General features: G+C 47.5%; 2 protein-coding genes across 5 annotated transcripts in view; one reads left to right on the top strand and one right to left on the bottom strand.

The window, feature by feature from the left end:
• The first annotated feature begins 8,229 nt into the window (after positions 1–8,229).
• Positions 8,230–9,646, top strand: LOC116895244. The gene is given in 2 exon segments (XM_032896563.1): positions 8,230–8,709; positions 8,711–9,646. Coding segments are annotated over 2 exon segments (1,416 nt in total).
• A 7,691-nt stretch (positions 9,647–17,337) lies between these two features.
• Positions 17,338–21,174, bottom strand: part of Npnt (nephronectin) — a 71,433-nt gene continuing 67,596 nt past the window's right edge. For 3 of the 4 annotated variants that reach the window (XM_032897302.1, XM_032897299.1, XM_032897300.1), the window contains one exon: positions 17,338–20,081. In XM_032897302.1, coding sequence (XP_032753193.1) covers positions 19,998–20,081 — 84 coding nt within the window. In that variant the 3' untranslated portion in view covers positions 17,338–19,997. The remainder of the gene's footprint in view (positions 20,082–21,174) is intronic. The other variant, XM_032897301.1, reaches the window with a different exon arrangement.

Raw genomic sequence — 21,174 nt, 5'->3', positions numbered from 1 at the left:
TCTGTGCTAAGTGCTAAGAACACGTCGCTTCTCAACACAGGACTCCACTGTCTACTGATCCGCATTAAACCCTGTAGCGTTACAGTCAGTAGCGAACTAAGCAGAGAGAAGGCTAATTAGTGGCCTAGTTCTACAGCTTTGAAATCCTGGGCTGCGAAGACCGAGAAGGATGCTTGGGTTCCTGATCTACTAGGACATTCATGGTAGGACAAGAATGAAGCTCTAGAGGTTTAAAGCCCCACAACTTAACTTCCCAGTCAGGGCCCCTTCAGCATACGCACCTACAAGAGAAGGCCTGGGGCCTGCAGACAACAAAATGGAGGTTAAGATTCATTTGCAGCTCTTATGCTGTTGGTTTTGCTATGGCCATGCGTTCTACCATTGCTCAGAGTCTGCAGAGGCACCGTTCCCATTGCCTGGGAGGAGCAATGAACTCTTGCTCACCTACCCCTCTGTACGGCCCCCAAACCATAAAGGTACTGAGCCCAGCCCACCTCTGAGTGAAACAAAAGGTTGGTGGGCACTGGTACGAATGCTCGTTTCGGATGGCATGGGGTATTTCAGACTCTGCAGGGATGTCAGGCCTCCACAGGACTCCACTGTCTACACTGTTCTCCTCATCAAACAGGTCACCCCTTTCCCTTTAATGGTCTCTGAGCTCCAGTGTAGAATGCGGTCACCTCAAGGAAGTCTATTTGTCAAAGCAGCGACTCTGATTTCACTCACAGAGATTTGTTCTCTCCCTGGACTTCCTCCAAGACCCCAGAGCCCACAGCACAACCGCTGAGTCAGCTCGGATTCTCTCAGGTCATTAAAAGCTCCCACTTTCCATCAGTGAATCGCTGGACATGTCAACCTCAGTTCATTTTCTGTGCCCCGGGCACTCACAAGCCCTGGTTTTAGGCTCCTCAGGCATGGCTTCCTGCCCTTTGGCCTGGGTTTCTGCAATGTGGCTGGAAGCAGGAAGAACTAATCTTGGCTTGGTGGTCCACATCCCAAGTGCCCTCTTTTCACAGGACATCCGGCTTTTTGTCTGCCTTCCTGACCAGGTCCTGTGAAGTCACCAGGGCTGCTACAGAACTTCTATTCTACTCCATCAGACCAGGTCCTCTGTGAGAGACAGGAGACAGCAGACGAGAGAGAACAGCACTATAGGGTAAGCAGGAATCTCAGTGAACAGCACCTCCTTTCCTCTGTATGAAGAATAAACTGAAAAAGACCAAACCAGAGTCTAAGACATCAGTTCCATCAGGGATTTAATAATGATGCTTTCATCTGTGACCACAATGGCTTCCTCTTCAGAGATATTCTTGACGGGAACTGCTAGGCAACTCTAGACACCAAGACTGACCTCTTCTCTGGGCAGTCTTCCCTGGGGCCTTAAGCGTTTGGAAAACAACAGAACCATGTGGAGACTTCAGGAGTCCAGGAGAAGAGGCTTCATCAGTCTCACTAGACAGGGAATCATGGGCCACAAGTGTGGGCAGAAACATTAGCATTCACCAGTCTATCCTTATAGGGGCAGAGGGAAGGCGAGCGGGGAATTTAGCCAGCTCCCTAAAAAAGACAGAACTTGTTAAATTCACAGGCTGATGGGAGCCCAGGCAAAGGGAACTACCAGCCTGAACCCTACCCAGGAACTGTCATTTCTACACATGTAAGGACTTATACGAAAAGAAAGAATCTAGAGGCGAATGAGAATGTTGAGTGGGCTGGAGAGGTGGCTCAGTGGTTAAGGGCACTGGCTGCTCTTCCAGAGGTTTAGGCTCAACTCCCAGCACCCGTATGGCGGCTCACAACTGTCTGTAACTCCAGTTTCAAGGTTTCAGACACCCTCATACAGACATACAAGCAAAACACAAATGAACATAAAATTTATTTTTTTAAAAAAGGCTCATTTGTTATAAAAGGAAAAAAGTTTTTAAAATCTTAGAGAGAGGGAGAGAGAGAGAGAGAGAGAGAGAGAGAGAGAGAGAGAGAGAGAGAGAGAATGGTTAGGAAGAGAAGGTTTGGGGAGAATGTAAAGGTAACAGGAAGCACTATGTTTCCAACATGGTGGCATATGGTAATAATCCCAGTGCCAGGAAGAAGACAGGCAGATCACTGAGGTTCACAGGCCAGCCATCCTAGCCTACTTCGTGAGTTCCAGGCCATGAGACCATGAGAGACTCTGTTCCAAAAGGCAAGATGAATGGTGCCCGAGGAAGGACACCTGAGATTGTCCCCTGGCTTACACACACACACACACACACACACACACTCACATATACACACTCATATACACACCACACACACACACACACACACACACACACACACACACACACACACACACACACACAAAAACAGTACCACAAACATACTTCAGGAAACATTAAACAGAGTGAAGGACGATTTAGAGAACTAAGTGCCCCTGTCTCGTTGGGTTTTCTAATGAACAAACACGTGCACTGGAATCAAAACAGTCTATAGAGGGAGAAGTAAGAGAGGCTGACAGTTCTAAACAACAAGTGATTATTCAAAACCTTCTAGAAGCTCTGCTCGGATGGTAACTTTGAAAGAAATCCCTGACGCTGTTTATGAAAGCGGCAAAGAAGCTTCCTAGAATATAAACCAAGAACTGTGTCTTCGTTTTTCACGTACTTTCGAGTTTTAAATATAACTAGATTGATCCTGGTTTCAATAATAATCTCCTTTGAGAATGCCCGGAGTGCAGTAGCGTGATGGTGGGTCGAAGGGAAGTCTTATACTGGGGACAAAATAGCCACTGACCTCACATCAGGAGCTGCCAACCACTCCCTTCAATGTGAGGATTTCCTTCATGCCCAGGAAATCACAGGGTTTCCAGAGTAGGTGACCAGAAGGGTGGGGTTAGGCCATAACGCCGTGTCCTCCCAAGAGTAGGATAAGGTCGCATAAACTTGGAAGCAAAAACAGGGACTTGTTTAGAACAGCTGGCTAATCTTCCTGGACGAGCCAAGATGGAATCAACGTGACAAGATACTTGTGAAGAATAGCAGGCCACAGTGGATAGAATTCGCTATTAGTGGCAGTTTTAAAAATACCCAGAGACTTTACATTTTTTATAAAAATAACCCATTACTCCTTGCATACCAGTGTGACCCATTTAAGGAGACATTACAGGCAGCTCACTTCCTTGGTGATTTAATAAAAACAGGAATGAGAGACACTTGCCTTTGAATGTGAGGGGAAAGCTGATACACCAAAGTGGAAACAGTGCCTTGCAGGATTACCAGAGCCCTTTGAAAATTCGATGCATAGGGCATTCTTGAGGTGAATGGAGAATCCAAGATTCTTGATTTGAGCTTGTTTAGGGCAGAACTGGGAAAGGTCTTTCTGTTACAAATCAGGCCTTTAAATGAGCAGTCGAATGGTTATGTCTGAGACAATACCCCGGTAACGTTTTAATGCCCATCTTCCTGGATCTTTCCTGCTTTGGCTGACTAAGGAAGCAAAATTGGACCAGTGTAACAGACACTTGGGAGACCTTGAGGTAAAGGTAGCTTTCAGCTAGACAAAGAGAAAACAGTTAAAGCAAGGAACTGGATTCTGCCAACCCCGTGAGCTTAGAAGTGGGTCTTCGACACAACTGTGTCTTACATGGTTGGGCCCATAATGGCGGCCTTGTAAAACCTTACAAAGAAAAAAAAGGCCTTGAAATGGAGAAGCCAATCATGGCATGCCCTGAAAAATGAAAGATAATAAATATATGTTGCATGAAGCTGACATTTGTGGAAATATTGTCCACCTTTAATCCCAGCACTCGGGAAGCAGAGGCAGGTGGATCTCTAGGAGTTCCAAGTCATCCTGCTCTACGAAGTGAGTTCAAGACCCGCCAAGGTTTCATAGTGAGACTTTTTTATCTCAGAAAAGCCAAACCCAAAATGCCAATGAGTGTTTATTTTATGATGGTTGTGGTGGCATCTGCCTTTAAACCTAGTAGTCAGGAGGCAAAGGCCGGTGTATCTCCACCAGTTCAAGGCCAGATTGCCCTGCATACTGAGTTCCAGGCCAGCCAGGGATACAGAGTGACACTCTGTCTCAAAAATAAACAAACCAAAAGCTATTCATGGGGTGGGTGGGATAGAGGCATCTTCTGCCAAAGCCTGAAGACCAGAACTCAATCCCAGGAACTTCATCATAGGAAGAGAACAGATTCCCACAAGTTACTCTCTGACCTTCACATGCTGGCTATGGCACATTGACTCTCTCTCTCTCTCTCTCTCTCTCTCTCTCTCTCTCTCTCTCTCTCTCTCTCTCACACACACACACACACACACACACACAGAGAGAGAGAGAGAGAGAGAGAGAGAGAGAGAGAGAGAGGTCAAAAACAGTGAAGCATAGCACAGATGCAAAACCTAGACACTTCTCATCCTCTAAAACAAATCGTGGGCTTCTTAACAACCAACACTCAAGAATACATTATTTTTCTTCCATTGTAGCAGCTAATGTGACTAAGTAGAAAGGGTTGGTTTTCTCTCTTCTCTGGGTTCAAGCCTTCACAGAGTAAGAAGTCCTTTGGAGCAATCCAGTAGCAACATTGCAAAGCAGTCCTACTGGCCCAGGACAGCGAAAGAGGGGGCACGCAGAAGAATGAGGAAAGTGGTTGTCTGAGTGTCCAGAGACCCATTTCCCTCACACGTCTGTGAACAGGATAGCTCAGCTCCTCCCCAACACCGAAGGAGTATTTACAAAGATGGATTGAGGTCATGCGACCATTTAGAGCAGTGGTTCACAACCTGTGGGTCGAGACCCCTTTGGCTATCTCCAAAAATATTTATATTACGATTCATAACTGTAGCAGAATTACAACTGTAAGATAGCAGTGAAATAATGTTGTGGTTGGGGTCAGCACAACATGAGGGACTGTACTAAAGGGTTGCAGCATTAGGAAGGCTGAGAACCATGCCTAGAGCGTCGTTTGGAGGCTGAAGTACTGACTCCAGTTTTATGGCTATGGGTTTGTTTATCCCGCTGGTGTGCTTTCTGCAGAGTGTACCTCAGGAAGAGTAGCACCTCAGGAAGGGGCCTGCCTACCTCCCAAGCCCCTCTAGCCCCCCACCCCCGTGCAAACCTCCTCAGTCAGCCAGAAACCAACCCACTTCTAAGAATAAGGCCACGGTTGCTTTGTCTTCGCTAGTTTGTTTTCAAATATAACCCTGAAACACCTGCACATTCTCCTGACATTTTATAAAGAACTTGAATCCTCTCAGAATGTGATCCTGGATCGTGGTTTTCTATTTGTTTTGTTTTGTTTTCTGGTATCCAGCCACTGAAACACTTGTTGGAATAAAAGGCTGTTTTCAAGCAAATTCAGTGCACTCTATCATGGCTCTGAGGAGGGTGCCCCGGCATTAGAGACGCAAGTATGAATGATTTTTTTCCCAGGGCTGACATGGGTCACCAGTGCACCTGATTTCTCATCTCTGATTAGCCTCACAGGTAATCCTGCCTTCAGTCTTCCAGAACGAAGCTTTGTTACAAACAAGGGCATCTAAACATTGACTTTTACTCCTCAGTGCAGTAACGCGTTAACTAGCAACAGCTTAGAGACTAGCGCTCATAAGAGCCAGGAAACCCACTCCATAGCCGCCCTTCACTAAATCCTCTCTGAGGGTCACTGAGCAGATGGGAGGCAACGTTACATTTGGTTGTTTATCTTGTATGGTGGGGAATGGGGCAGGGGTAATCAAATGCTTTTGGGTAGAGAAAGAGATCGCCATTAGACGCCCCCCTCCCCTTTCTGTTTCTAAAGGACAATCATCTGTCTGCTCGGGTCTGGCTTCCCAGAGAATCTGACCTACTGCGCTACATCCCAGGGCCTCGAGGGAATTCCCTGGCTCACTGGAGCAAGACGGGAAAAGAAAAGAGGCCAGTAATTACAAAGGGGTTGTGAACCATGTCCCAAAGCGTCACTGGGTCTCTGGAATCTCAACAAGACTTCTCTCCAGAGTCAGGCCGAAGTCCCCGAGGAAAAATTTCATGTTTACACTGCACCCTTTCCAGAGATTTCTGCCCTGCCATTAATGTAAAGTGGTAGACACAGGGTCAACCGCAAGGAGATTGGTTCTGTAAGTGTACTTCTGTCTGGCCTTTAACCTGTGGGGTTAGATATCACGGGTACCAACCGGAGAAAACTTCTCAGATGGTTTATACCCACGTTCCAGGCAAGATTTCCAGGCGGAGGTCTGAGTCTCCCCTTCTTCCTTCCTTCTGAGTCGTGCATCATTCCGTAATGAGTATTTATGGGTTTCATGCACTTACTAAGATAGTTACTGGATTTCCGGAGTATAAACACGTGGCCATTCAGACCCCTAGGCCTCTTTCCACCTCTGCCACACATTCCCAGAGCTCTGAGGCTTTCTCTGCTGACTCTGCTATGGGGAAGAAACTGAAAAATCAGGTCTAGATATAAATCGTGGTTACTAGTACCCAGCGTCCACTCGGCCTTTGTGGGTTTAGTTAATACAATGACCCTGTTGATGCTATAAGGGCCTTAGGAATATCTACACTCAAACACTATAGTTAAGTGAGGACGTTTTATTTTTATTTTTAAGTGAGGTCAAATAATGCATTACTGAAAGGTGCTTGCAAACTAAGAAATAACCTCTTATGGCTTGCTCCCAATGTCCCTGTGATCCACAGAGGACAAGTCAGGCGCTGAAGGCAGACACGGGAGGATGGAGCCCGAGAAGTGAGCTGGGGTATGTGGGAGCAAACATTCATTCTTGACAGAAATGCTAGTGTCTGAATTGGATTTCCCTAGTTGTCTCATGAATGTTCTTCCTAGCTATTCCCCGCCATCCCCACCCCACCACCCCCCACACACTGTTTAACTGAAGCACTGGCTACGAGATCTGGGGAAAGTGGTCTGAGATGAAGGGACCGTTTATAAAATGCCCTGATCCACAGCCAAATGTGGTCACTGGCCACAGTGCTTGAGAATTACAGCTGAGTATAGCAGCAAATGAAAGCCAGATACTCTGTAATCCTCGGGACTACGCTGAGAGACCTGCGGTCTGAGGCTCGAGTCAGATAGACCCGAGGGCATGTTAACAAACATAGAAACCCATGGCTGCTCTTCTGACCATCAACAACTGGCTTTGTAAGCAACATTAGCACAAGTGAGTGTGCAGAGTGTGTGTGAGGCAGGTTGATTTTTGTTACCTTACAGGTGTAGATGTGAAAGACCCCCTTACGGAAAGGGAATTGTACAAGCCTAAGGCCCACGACTATAGAAGTAAAAAGTAAGTTTTTAGATACACAGACTCAGAACTAAAACAAGCCTGGGAAAGTCCAGATGTGTCCAAGCTTTGTGGGACAATTTGACCCATCATTTAGACAAAACAGACCATAAAAAGAAAACAAAATGCAGAGACCAGTTTAAATTATTGGTATTGCTTCATGGGCCACCTGGCAAGAGAAGATAAGCCCCTGACTTCCTGAACACCCTGACCAGCATGAACTCTTTTGCCAACTCATTGTTATGATTATAGCCAAATTAGGTAACATACACTTATGCCTCATTTAATCCACCAATCAAGTATCTGCATTTGCTTCTGTAAGCCTGCTTCTGCTCTTCAGAATCCTATAAAAACCCGTCCCTAGCTATGCTAGGCGCGCCAGTCCTCCGAATTGACTGAGACGCCCACAGATACCTGTGTATCCCGATCAATAAACCCTCTTGCAGATTGCAGCCTGTGGACTCGGACTGGTCACTGGGCTTGAGGATCTCCCTCCTGAGGGAAGATTCTCTCTGAGGGTCTTTCATTTGGGGGCTCATCCACGATCGGAGATCCTCTGCCCAGAGACCACAGACCACCCACCGGGAGGTAAGCTGGCCAGCGTTTGTCTTGTCCTGTCTTGTCTTGCTTTGTGCCTTTTTCTGTAAATGCTCAGTTAGTTGGCTTAGATCTAGGCCGTTTGTATTTGTGTGGACCAGAGAAGGAGCTGACGAGCTTGGACTTCTCACCCGCAGCCCTGGAAGACGTTCCAAGGGTAGTTGGAGCCCGTTTTTTCGGGACTCAGTCCGTATCAGAAGGATACGTGGTTTTGGTTGGGGGAGAGGGATCCGGACCCTCGGTGCACCCATCTGACTTCTTACTTTCGGTTTTGCGCCGAAGCCGCGAGGCGCATTTGTCTGTTGTTTGTTTGACTGTTGGGCTTGCTTGTCTTTTTTGTGCCTTAATTTTCTTTGAAACTAATATGGGGCAGTCTCTAAAAACACCTTTGAGTCTTATTCTCGACCATTGTAAGGATGTCCAAAACCGAGCCCATGATCAGTCGGTTAAAGTCAAGAAGGGAAAATGGCAGACCCTCTGCCCATCCGAGTGGCCCACTTTCGGAGCAGGATATGTGGTGGATGGTACTTTTAATAAGACCATTATTTTACAGGTTAAGGATCAGATCTTCCACAAGGGACCACATGGACATCCTGACGAGGTGCCCTATATTATCACCTGAGAGAGCCTTGCCTTTGACCCCCCTCCTTGGGTAGAACCCTTTGTAGACCTGAGTTGGCCCCCTACTCCCTCAGCCCCGCTCACTTCTCTTTCAGCCTCCTCCTCTCTCTATCCTGTTCTAACTGAGAAGGAGTCTCCCAAGACCTCTCCACCCAAACATAAACCTGTCCTTCCGACAGATTCTAACTCTCCCCTTATAGATCTCCTATCTGAAGAACCCCCACCCATATCCTGTACCTACAGGCTCGGCTGAGGAGGTGGAAGCAAGACCGCTTGCCACTCCAGATGCCGGGCCACAGCCTGAGACGGGTTTTTCCCCTATTGCCGGGAGACTGCGCAACAAGCTCGAGGTAGTGCCGGATTCAACCTCTCAAGCCTTTCCACTTAGACAGGGAACTGGAGGGCAGACCCAGTATTGGCCCTTTTCAGCGGCCGACATTTATAACTGGAAGCAGCACAATCCCCCTTTTTCCAAGGACCTGGTGGCCCTTACTGAACTAATAGAGTCTGTTTTACTCACACATCAGCCCACTTGGGATGATTGTCAACAGCTCTTACAGGCTCTCTTGACTTCAGAAGAAAAACAGAGAGTGTTCCTGGAGGCCAGAAATCATGTCCTGGGGGACGATGGGTGCCCTACTCAGCTGCCTGATGCAATTGATGACGAGTTTCCACTCACGAGGCCAAACTGGGATTTCACTACTGCTGACGGTAGGGGACACCTACGCCTTTTTCGCCAGTTGCTCCCAGCGGGTCTCCGAGGGGCTGCACGGCGCCCTACCAATTTGGCACAGGTGAAACAGGTTTTACAGAGGGCTGATGAGCCCCCCTCAGCTTTTTTGGAAAGACTTAAGGAGGCCTATCGCATGTATACTCCCTATGATCCAGATGACCCAGGACAGATGACAAGTGTCTCTATGTCCTTAATCTGGCAGGCCGCACCAGATATTAGGGCTAAGCTACAGAGATTGGAGAATTTGCAGGGTTATACATTGCAGGACTTGCTTAAGGAAGCAGAAAGGATTTTTAACAAGAGAGAGACACAGGAAGAGAAGGAAGATAGAGTACATACAGAGAAGGATGAGAGAGAGAAGAAAAGGAGCAGAGTTGAGTCGAATTTTGGCTGCAGTAGTCCAGAGTCAGGAAAGGAAGGGAGATAAGATGGGAGTTCGAAAGGGGCTGAAGCTGGACAAAGATCAATGCGCCTATTGCAAGGAAAAAGGACATTGGGCCAGGGATTGCCCTAAGAACCCTAAAAACCCTAAGAACCTCCGTGGGTCTCGGAAGCTGGGGACCTCCCTCTTGACCCTAGATGAAGACTAGGGAGGTCAGGGCCAGGAGCCCCCCCCCCCCGAGCCCAGGATAACTCTTGAAGTTGGGGGGCAGCCTGTTACTTTCCTAGTAGACACAGGAGCCCAGCATTCAGTCCTCACCCGGCTCATGGACAACTCAGCGACTGGACGGCCTGGGTGCAAGGAGCCACTGGCGGCAAGACATACCGATGGACTACAGACCGCCGGGTTCAGTTGGCTACCGGTAAGGTGACTCATTCCTTCTTACATGTTCCGGATTGCCCATACCCTCTGCTGGGCCGTGACTTGCTCACCAAATTAAAAGCGCAGATCCATTTTGAAGAAGGAGGGGCCCGGATAACTGGCCCCCACGGAACTCCTCTTCAGATCTTAACCCTTCAATTAGAAGATGAATATAGACTATATGAACCGGGACAGGACAAGCCACAATCTCCAGAAATAGATTCTTGGGTCATGAAATTTCCACTGGCCTGGGCAGAGACTGGTGGAATGGGGCTAGCGCTCCAACAGCCCCCTCTAATTATTCAGTTAAAGGCCACTGCAGTTCCTGTCTCCATAAAACAGTATCCCATGTCACATGAAGCTTACCAGGGCATAAGGCCACACATCAGGAGGCTTCTGGACCAAGACATTCTAGTTCCTTGCCAGTCACCTTGGAATACGCCTCTTCTACCTGTTAAGAAGCCTGGCACTGGAGATTATAGGCCAGTACAGGATTTAAGAGAGGTCAATAAAAGAGTAGAAGATATTCATCCAACTGTCCCAAATCCTTACAACCTACTCAGTACTCTGCCACCCACACATACTTGGTATACAGTCCTAGACCTAAAAGATGCTTTCTTCCGCCTCCGGCTGAGCCCGGAAAGTCAACCTTTATTCGCCTTTGAATGGAAAGATCCAGATTTGGGACTTTGGGGCCAGTTGACCTGGACTAGGCTGCCACAGGGGTTTAAGAACAGCCCCACACTTTTTGATGAGGCTCTACATCGGGACTTGGCTGATTTTCGAGTCCAGCACCCCTCTCTCATACTCTTGCAGTATGTAGATGACCTTCTTTTGGCAGCTGCCACCGAAGAGGCCTGCCGCTTGGGGACAGAATCCCTCTTGCAGACTTTGGGGCATCTAGGCTACCGGGCTTCGGCGAAGAAGGCCCAGATATGTCAAACCCAGGTCACTTATCTGGGGTACCAGCTAAAAGATGGACAGAGGTGGCTGACTGCAGCTCGCAAACAAACTGTGGCAGGCATTTTGGTCCCAAAGAGCCCCCGTCAGTTAAGGGAATTTTTAGGTACGGCAGGATTTTGTCGCCTCTGGATTCCAGGGTATGCCGAAATGGCTGCTCTCCTGTACCCGCTCACCAAGCAGGGAACGCTTTTTCAGTGGGGACTGGAACAACAGGAGGCCTTTGACAACATCAAGCGGGCCCTGTTGTCCTCCCCTGCCCTTGGTCTTCCTGACATTACCAAGCCCTTTGAGTTGTTTGTAGATGAGAAGCAAGGTTATGCAAAGGGGGTCCTGACACAAAGATTGGGGCCCTGGAAACGACCAGTGGCCTGTTTGTCAAAGAAGCTAGACCCCGTTGCCTCCGGGTGGCCACCTTGCCTAAGGATGGTAGCAGCAATTGCTCTCCTAACTAAAGATGCTAGTAAACTCTAGGACAGCCTCTGACTATCTTGGCGCCCCATGCGGTTGAGGCCCTGATAAAACAGCCTCCTGACTATTGGCTCTCTAACTCTCGCATGACACATTACCAAGCCTTACTGCTAGATACGGAAAAGGTCCAGTTTGGACCGGTGGTGGCTCTGAATCTGGCCACCCTACTCCCCCTGCCAGAGGAAGCCGAACAACATGACTGCCTCCAGATTTTAGCAGAAACGCATGGGACCAGACCGGACCTGACGGATCAGCCTCTCTCGAATGCTGACTACACTTGGTATACAGACGGCAGCAGTTATGTGATGAACGGGGAGTGGAGGGCCGGAACTGCAGTCACCACTGAAAACAAGCTAATCTGGGCAAGTGCCCTACCTGCAGGCACCTCCGCACAACGGGCCGAGCTCATCGCCCTGACACAGGCACTCAGAATGGCAGAAGGTAAGAGGCTAAACGCGTATACCGACAGCCATTATGCCTTTGCTACCTCACACATTCGTGGAGAGATTTATAGAAGGCGGGGACTGCTTACATCAGAAGGAAAAGAAATCAAAAATAAAGCTGAGATCCTAGCTCTTTTAAAGGCACTATTTTTACCAAAAAGACTGAGTATTATGCATTGCCCAGGACACCAGGACTTTATCCAAACTTACGCTTGCAACTGGCTCAAAGGATTGGGTTTCCCTCCTTCCCCTGGTTCTATATCGGGCCCGGAACACACCAGGCACCCATGGTTTGACTCCTTTTGAAATAATGTATGGGGCACCACCCCCATTTATTGACTTCTTTGATTCAAACATTGCTGATTTTGCTAATAGCCCTTCCCTAGAAGCTCATCTACAAGCTTGGCAAATCGTGCAGAGAGACATCTGGAGACCCCTAGCTGCTGCCTATCAGGACAGACTTGATCAACCGGCAGTACCTCACCCGTTCCAGATTGGGGACCTCGTGTGGGTACGCAGACACCAGACCAAGAATCTTGAGCCACGGTAGAAAGGACCCTACACCGTCCTCCTGACCACACCAACAGCCCTAAAGGTAGATGAGATCGCTGCTTGGATCCACGCATCTCACGTCAAGGCAGCCCGACCGGAGGAAAAAGCTGACCAAGGCATTGCACCCCAGACATGGAAGGTTCAACGCACCCAAAACCCTTTAAAGCTACGATTTACACGCTCCTGATGCTGATCGCTCTGGGCCTGTGCTGGGAGGGGGCTGACGGACAACCAAGTCCTCATCAGGTTGTCAACCTCTCTTGGGTCATAGGCAACCTAGAGACCGGGTGGACGCAGGTGCTGGCCAACGGCGTTCACTCTCCCGGCACTTGGTGGCCTACTCTAACTTTTGATTTATGTCAGCTGGCTAAAGATTCATGGGGGCACACCGAAAGGTCTCCCCGCAATTCCTACCCCCCCCCGCCGACATTCCAGCTGGTTTATCTGCCCTGGAGAGAAAAGGACTGCCCAGTGTGGGGGGCCAGAGACCTTTTACTGTGCTAAGTGGGGATGTGAGACCTATACTAATGGGCATTGGAAAGCCAAGCGGGGAGATCTCGTGACCTTTACCGGCCCAACTGGGGAATCTAACATCCAAATAAGATTCACTGAAGCAGGAAAGAGACATGATTGGAAATCTGGGGTGCGGTGGGGTCTTCGCCTCTATACCCCTGGGCAAACCCATCCTGGCCTGTTATTTTCTCTCCAGTTAGTTCGAGAGCGGATTGCCCCAGCAGTGGGACCCAACTTGGTCCTTAAGGACCAAAGACTCCCCTTGCTCCTAGCACCAGCCCGATTGCCTAGACTCACTCAAGCCCCTGACGATGTCTCTATGACCCCTTCCTTCACAAGTGGGGGATTCGCCGCTCCGACCCCTCAACCACCAGGCACAGGAGACCAGCTACTCAATTTGGTGACTGGTGCATATCTAACTCTCAATTATTCAGATCCATTTAGAACCCAAGAATGCTGGTTGTGCCTTGTTTCTAGCCCGCCTTATTATGAAGGAGTGGCGGGTTTGGGAAATTACACCAATCAGACTACGGCCCCAGACAGCTGTTCTGCCAGCCTTGGCCATAAATTGACTCTCCCCGAGGTTACAGGACAGGGACTCTGCATAGGAAATGTGCCTCTCACTCACCGGGCACTCTGCAATGTCACTAAGAGAGCCCCCACTGGAAAATATTACTTGGCCGCCCCGCCTGGTACTTATTGGGCCTGTAATACTGGTTTAACCTCGTGTATTTCAGCCATCGTCCTCAATCAGACTTCTGATTATTGTGTATTGACAGAGATCTGGCCCAAAGTTATCTACCACGAGCCTGAGTATGTATACTCCTATTTTGAGGGACAGACTCGATTTAGGCGGGAACCCCTAACTCTGACTCTGGCTTTACTAATTGGAGGAATCACCTTGGGAGGAATGGCTACAGGTATAGGGACGAGAACTACCGCCCTTATAGAGACAGGCCATTTCCTCCAGCTGCAGGCAGCTATGAATGCAGATTTAAAAGACATTGAAGAATCTATAAGTGCATTAGAAAAGTCCTTGACATCTCTATCGGAGGTGGTCCTCCAAAACAGAAGGGGGCTAGATATGATGTTTCTCCGTGAAGGGGGACAGTGTGCCGCCTTGAAGGAAGAGTGTTGCTTCTATGCAGATCATACAGGAACTGTCAAAGACTGGAATAGATAAGAAAAAGGAAAATAGAAAATGGGCAGGTTTTGAGACCTAATGAAATTAATAAAGGAGCATTTTGCCCAGAGAAGGAAGGAATTAGGGCAGTGGAGGCTTGTGGGTCGACCACCAATCGTGGGCTGTAACTCATACACTGGGGCTACAGTAACCCCACAGTCAGTGACTAGGTCAGCGAGGGACTGGCTCATAGATGCCATGGGAGAAGCCTCAGGGACGTGAGAAAACACAACTACCAAATTCTACCCTGGTCCTGGTCCTGCTCGGTGCGGATAGAGATTGCGAGAAGGGTACTCGGGTTTCCTAAGTACATTTAAGGAGCTGTAGTAGGAGCTGGGGCGGGGGGTGTGCTGACGTGGAGTCACCTCTGTGGGTGATGGAAGTACAGGTGTCAAGTAAACCTGATTCTCAGGCTAACCTGTGCCAGGGTGACCTACGGAACTTGCTGTGGTGGTGCTGGGCCCACCTCAAGCTCTGCCTCCTGTAGGCCTGATGTGGATGGAGGTGGAGAAGTTTCATGTCTAACACATCCCTGTGTTAATGTTGGTTAGGAAACCATATCTCTTGTGTCGATTTAAGCATTTAGGATAATCAATTTAAAAAGTAGAAACTTATCTGGGCTCAAATTTCAGTCTACGGTCCTCCGGCAGTGGTTTGCTTTAGAGCCTGTTGAGGGGTTGGAAGCCAGTGGTGGGCAAAGCTGCTCACTTCATGGCAGAGGGGATGCAGAAGGAGGGAGACAAGCAGGGCAGGGATTCCTACCGTCCTCCTTGAAGACACACCCCAAATGACGTAAGACCTTCTGCTGGCCCTGCTCCTTAAAGTGTCTCCATCACCAACGGTACCAAGTGGGACCAAGCCCCAAACACCCCAGCCTCTGGGGGACAGTGTAGATTCAAACCAGAGCACTTTGCAAATTTCTTTTTTAGATCAGGTTTTTTGTTTTTCAACTTTGGCACTACTGCTCTTTGAGGCCTGATAATTGGTTGCTGTGAGGATCTGTCCTGTGCTTTGCAGAATATTAATAGAGACCAGGTTTCGGTTCATGAGACACCAGTAGTGCCCAAAGGTGCAATAACCAAAATAAATTCTCCAGTCTCTTTAAATGCTCCATGAGGGTCAGCACCACCCACAGCTTTGGGTTAATATAACGCACAGGGTGAAACTCAGCAAGGCAATGCAGGGTGTGATCTTGAGTGAGGAATAGTGAGTCTCAGCCTACAAGGTAGGGATCTATGTGCTTTAAACTGAAGTGGCCTGTTCGTGTTAAGGCCTCATGCTTTGGCTTCTAAAGATCCCAGAAGAATCAAGTTGGAGCTATAAATTCCAAATTTCTTTGAAGTTTCTGCATCCTGGAATTCTAAAATAATAAAATAAAATAAAATAAAATGCTAAGGGCTCTCTCCTACATATTATTTCCAGATCATTCATCTCTTTAGAATGTACATTTCCTGAATATCTCTCTCTCTCTCTCTCTCTCTCTCTCTCTCTCTCTCTCTCTCTCTCTCTCTCTTGTGTGTGTGTGGGCGTGCGCGTGCATTAATTCTTTTAATTTTTTGAGACAGGGTCCTTCATTATGTAGTCTAAGCTGCCTTGAACTCATGCTCTCCCTGCCTGCACACCCCACTTGCCCCACACTGATGCCACAAATCTGTGCTGCCAACTTGGTTCATTTATATTTGTGTTTTCAATTATGAGTTCCTGCTATCTGTTCAAACAATGTTCTGTACCAGGTAGGTGTGTGTGTGTGTGTGTGTGTGTGTGTGTGTGTGTGTGTTGCTCATACTTTTTCAGAAAAAGTATTATTAATATGGCTTAGTGGTTTATTAATGTAGATTTTGCAAACACTGCCCTTCAGCCCATCCAACACTAAACACTAATGAAGTCCCCACCCAGTTCACTGCCACTAAAGCCTTGTCACCCACATTATGGCACCTGGATCAACAGGGCAGGCATCACCTAGAAACACGTTAGAAATACATTAGAAGCAGAGAATCTTGAGCCCCATCCCTGCCAGGCTGAACTGGGAGTTTAAATATACCTGCAGGGGATCCCCAGGTGCTGTGACACTCAGAAAGTTCAAGTCCTCAAGTCCCCTCAGCCTCAGAACCCTCAATGCATATTTCAGAATGCCAATTCTGCTTTTGTGTTTTTGAAAAATGTCCCTCCCCATCTCTAGACCAAAACACCTCATGGGAAATTCTTCTCAGCATTGGTCCCCAGGGCCACACATGTTGCTCAATTGTGTCTTACCACTACAGCCCGATCTCCCTTATACCTGCTTCCCCCAACCTTTGAGGGCTCAGCAGAGCTTCAACGGGATCTTGAAGGAGTTAGAAAGAATCCCTGAGGTAGGAGAGCAGACATGAATTGGAAGATTTGAGTTCCAGCAGTTAAAGAGAACTCTTGAGCATGGCAAAGAACGAAAACATTCAGCGTTGCTGGAACATGGTCCAAGAATGAGGTTGCATGAGGGGAATTCTAAGTGCTTTCGAGAAAACAAGTCTTGTGACCTCAGCCTCTTCAAAACACGGAACTGTTCTTGGAGTTTCTGTGCTCCTCCCAGGTGTAGTGGACCGGAGTGCTTACCTCAGATCACTCATGATTGTTTGCTATTGTTACTCAAGTGTATGTTTAAAGTATCCTTGTGGAAAACATGTTTTTGCCATGTGCAGATTGTCATGGTGATCATATACACCTTGGACTCAAGAGAACTTTACTCATGGATTTCTCTAGAGCAGTGATAAGTGTGTTCTCCCTAATTCTGTGTAAAGACTTCTATTCCTGTATGTCTTTATCTTGTTCCTTTACAGTTGGTTTTCTTTCCACTAGGAAGTGCCTGGGGGGATGAAGTGTTATAAATTAACAAAGTCACTAATAAAAGGTTTACGTGATTCATAATATCTACCTAAGTATTTACCTATAGCCTATCTTGGCATATAAAGCAATGTTTTCAGTAAATTACAAAATGTAACTAATTTACTGGGGTAAGCATGGGTCTCAGTGGCCCAATCTCTCTCCTGTCTGGGCATGTGATGGATGGGCTTCATATTTTTATGAAGAAACTTTGGTGATATCTGTGTTTGCACACATCCAGGTGGTAAAAAAATTTTTTTTGAGCATGGCTTTGCAACAGCAACCTCGGAAGCCCAGTCACAAAAATCAAAAGTCAAAACGCCAGGAAGAGACGAGTAGCAGTATTAACAGTGCTTTATTTACAAAGATTGCTTTTGTTCGTCCATTTTGAAAACCACAAACATTTTTCACTTTAGAAAACATTAAATAATAACAAGATGTTCTACAGTACTTTGGATAACTTCTTCCACCAGTGCAATGTCTTATTGGCACCTAAGGGTGAAATTCTCATTTACTTTCCCCTTTCTTCTTCTGCTGTGCAGTTACATGACCAAACAGGAAATGGATCATGAAAAAATGGACCTAAGAGCATTTTAGGTGTTCTTCTACATCAGAAACTCCAACCCTGCCTCTATTGAGCTAAACGGCCAAGTCCCTTGGACCTGTTCAGAAAGCATTACCGGCTTGTGGAACTTGGAAGGCTCCCAGTAAGAAAGTAAGCCACGGGAAGAGGTGAGGGGGAGGGCTAACGGTGCTGTGGTTGACATGACCTCAGTAGCCATGTTAACTTGTCAATGCAAACCAGAGGCAATGCACCAGACAAAATCTCTCAGTCATGTTTCTTGGGGTCTCTGAAGAACAAGTCTAAGCACCTACTCAACAAACCATGGGGTTGCACCTTACCCTGGAATAAAACACTAGCACCGCCATATTAGGACATCAGTGAGAGAGGACAGCATCTGTGTGACACAACCTCTCCAGGAGTAAATAATTTGGGGATTTGTTCTTTTAATACTGCTGGGTTGGCTGTTGAGTGAAGAGCATTTTAGTGAGCTCGACCTTTCCTTTTGAACCCTTCCCAGCAGGAGGTCAAGAGCCAAAAGCCTAACTTAGAGCTCAGCCCAAACCACTTAGTTTCGTTCTGAAGATTGCCCTTGTTATGGACAACTGTGAGGCCCAAAGCGTCTTCTAGATCCCACAATTGGGTAATTTACCTTGAAGTAAGTGCACCTTAAATACATAAAATTTTATGTAGTTTTGTTTCAATGGAGGGAAGGGAGAGAGAAGATAGAGAGGAAAAGAAGAAAACAGTGAGGGGGAGAGATGGAGATATGAGTGGAAGATAGGAGAGAGGAGGGGAGAGGGAGAGAGAGAGAGAGAGAGAGAGAGAGAGAGAGAGAGAGAGAGAGAGAGAGAGAGAGAGAGAACAAATATGACTCACACTTGTTTTTTGTAAAGGATTGGGCTTAGCAACTGCCCCTGCCCGGAAATGCCCCCTCACACTCTACCCTAACCCTGTTTCCTCTGGTCCTATTCTCAGTACACATGGAGAACGGCTGCTCTCCAAGCTCTCGGTGCCAACCGTCCGCAGCCTGGAAGAGCACCCATGGTCTGCCCCTCAGTCTTCTCTGCTCCAGGTGGAACATTCCCAGTTCCTTTAGCTTTTCACCATAGATCTTTTTTTCCAACCCTTTAATCATCTGTATGTCTCCTGGCAAAGACAGCAGAAAAATATTTCGATTACTTAATCAGAAATGAGAGAGCTGTAAGGAGAAAGTCGACTCGTTAAAGTTATGCGTTTTTAATACAGAGAGGTCTGACAGGGAGGAGACGCATTTGGAGCTCTGTGGATATTAAAATTCCAATCTTGTTCTTTACTGCGTGAGTGTCCTTCCAGCATTGCGTGCATCGCCTCGGTGCACAGACCGGCTTCCCATCCCAGCCTCAGGTAACATTGTGAGCTACACTCGTGGAAACCTTGCCAATTTAAAGCTCATTAGAAACTCCTGTCTCATGGACCTTCCCCTAGTGTTCCACTCCCCCCACACAGTATCTTTACAAAGCTTCTTACCAATGGAGGCGAGTAACAATGGTGAAAGCTGTTGGTTTATAGGGGTTTTATATATTAACTGCAGGTCCTCTCTTCCCTTAATGGTTTACTCTCTTCTGCATAGATCAAGCTCAAGGACATAGAAAGAAAGCCATTATTCCACTACCTCAGTTGCACACCTCTGCTAGTTTTCTTGCTGCCAGTTTAAGGTCATAGATGACAGGTCACCATTTATTTTTTAACTCAGGGGATCATAAGCTGCCTTTGACCTTGCAACTAGAGTCTGTGAATATTTAGGAACACGTAAATACTTATATTAATAGCACATTTACACAAACACAGTACTACTAATCAGAAATTCCATGCCCACCCTATATAACTGTCTTTAATAGAAAGACACAGTTTACAAGAATAAATGTATCTTAATATGTTGTGCACCTTCCGTTAAAAAGTGTATGGCAGTAAAAGTCAGAGTTGAGGTCAGGCCAGAAGTAACTTAAGTGAAAAGGGTACACTAATTTCACGAGCACGCTGCACATCGTACTGTAAGCCAAGTCAATACTACTCATGGTACAACACTGGACAGATCGCAGAATAGCATTTGCACAGAATGAAACGTCTCCCGTAATTGGCTAGCAGGCCCACTCTGTAATCACGATGAAGGATGACACGGGTCACACACACCAAAGGCCTTCCTAAAGAAGACACAGGTAGAAGGTACCACCCCAGAGGGGCCTGGAGGTGTCTCCAGATGCTCCTGAACTTCGAGAGTGTCGCCGGTCACTGGGATTGCACAAAAACAGGCCACCAAGACCTGAGTCACCAAGCAGCCTTCCTCCTGATCCACTCCTGCCCTGGGCCTGATCAGAGGGAGATGAGAAGGCAAGCATTGGGAAACAAGGGAAAGCAACAAATTCACTGCGAGCTGGGGCGCTGCCAACGGTCTTCTCAGCAGCGACCTCTTTTCAAGCTCACATCATCCAATCCAATCTCCCCCGTGTGACCACGCCTTTTTTCACCTTTGAAGATGACCTAAGGAGAGAACGCATACACTGGTCAGGCCTCCTCTGCCCCTTTCCCAGTGCTCACTCTTGGAGCGTGCTAAGGCAACCCTTCCCCCAAACCGGAAGTTCGGAGTTCTATGGCAAACAGAAGCCCTAGAGCGCAAGGGCGCCTGGTCCTAGGCCCCGTCTTTCCGTATGCCCTCTGACCGATCGTCAAACAGCTCACCGGACCCAAGTACCCGGAATCAGTTACTCTTCAAACTGGCATTCTCTCTGTAGACTAGTTTACTGCAGGAATGCTTGCAAAATGGACGATGGTCAAAGATTGCCGAGGTTTAGAAGGAAGAAGAGTGGAGTGAGGGGTAAAGCTGAGAAATTAAAGCTAAAGAGCTGCAAGGTGCAGGTCTCTCAGCCTGTCTTGGTTTTCTCTCGATAATGTCCCCTCACCGCCCACCCTGTGCGACAGAGCCATAATCGAAGTATACCAATGCTTTGATTGTGTAACTCCCAGCTCCAGGAGACCTCACGCTTTCATAGTTTATCCTCTGTAGGGTATCCCTGCTCCCTTAAAACCAGACAAACCTCCAATACCATGGCTTGGAGCCATGCGTTTTAAGAAAACAAAGGCAAAAGGCACACACAGACCTCTAACAGCACCCTCCCAAAAGCTGTAATGGGGTCTCTGGGTCTAATGTGGCCTCAAGAAACTCTAAGAATGATGTAGACACTTCAGGGCACAATTGTATAAGCATCTACGTCGAGATGACATTTTCTGAAATTCGCCCATTATATTTGCTGGGATGTGACAGATCATAGTCTCACTACCCAGAACTTGGTTACTGGAAATAGAATTTAAAAATTAATACGATGTACATCCCCACTCAATGCCTCCAGCATAGCCCACCCTGAACAACACTGTTCAACCCCGGATCTGGGCTCCTCCCTGGAGCTGTTTAACTCTTATCTCTGGGCTAAAGGGGAAAACAAACTTCAAAGAGAAGTTCTTAAACTTAGAAAGAAGGGCTACCTAGTTAAAGTTGGGAGGTTAAGGAATCGAAGGTAAAGAAGAAACAGGCACTGCTGATCACGGCACTCGAGACCCTGGATGTGTTTATCAGCTT

Source organism: Rattus rattus, chromosome 3 (assembly GCF_011064425.1).
Source record: "Rattus rattus isolate New Zealand chromosome 3, Rrattus_CSIRO_v1, whole genome shotgun sequence".
Taxonomy (NCBI): Eukaryota; Metazoa; Chordata; class Mammalia; order Rodentia; family Muridae; genus Rattus; species Rattus rattus.
Note: the sequence above shows the minus strand (reverse complement) of the source record. Positions and strands in the feature narration are given on the sequence as shown.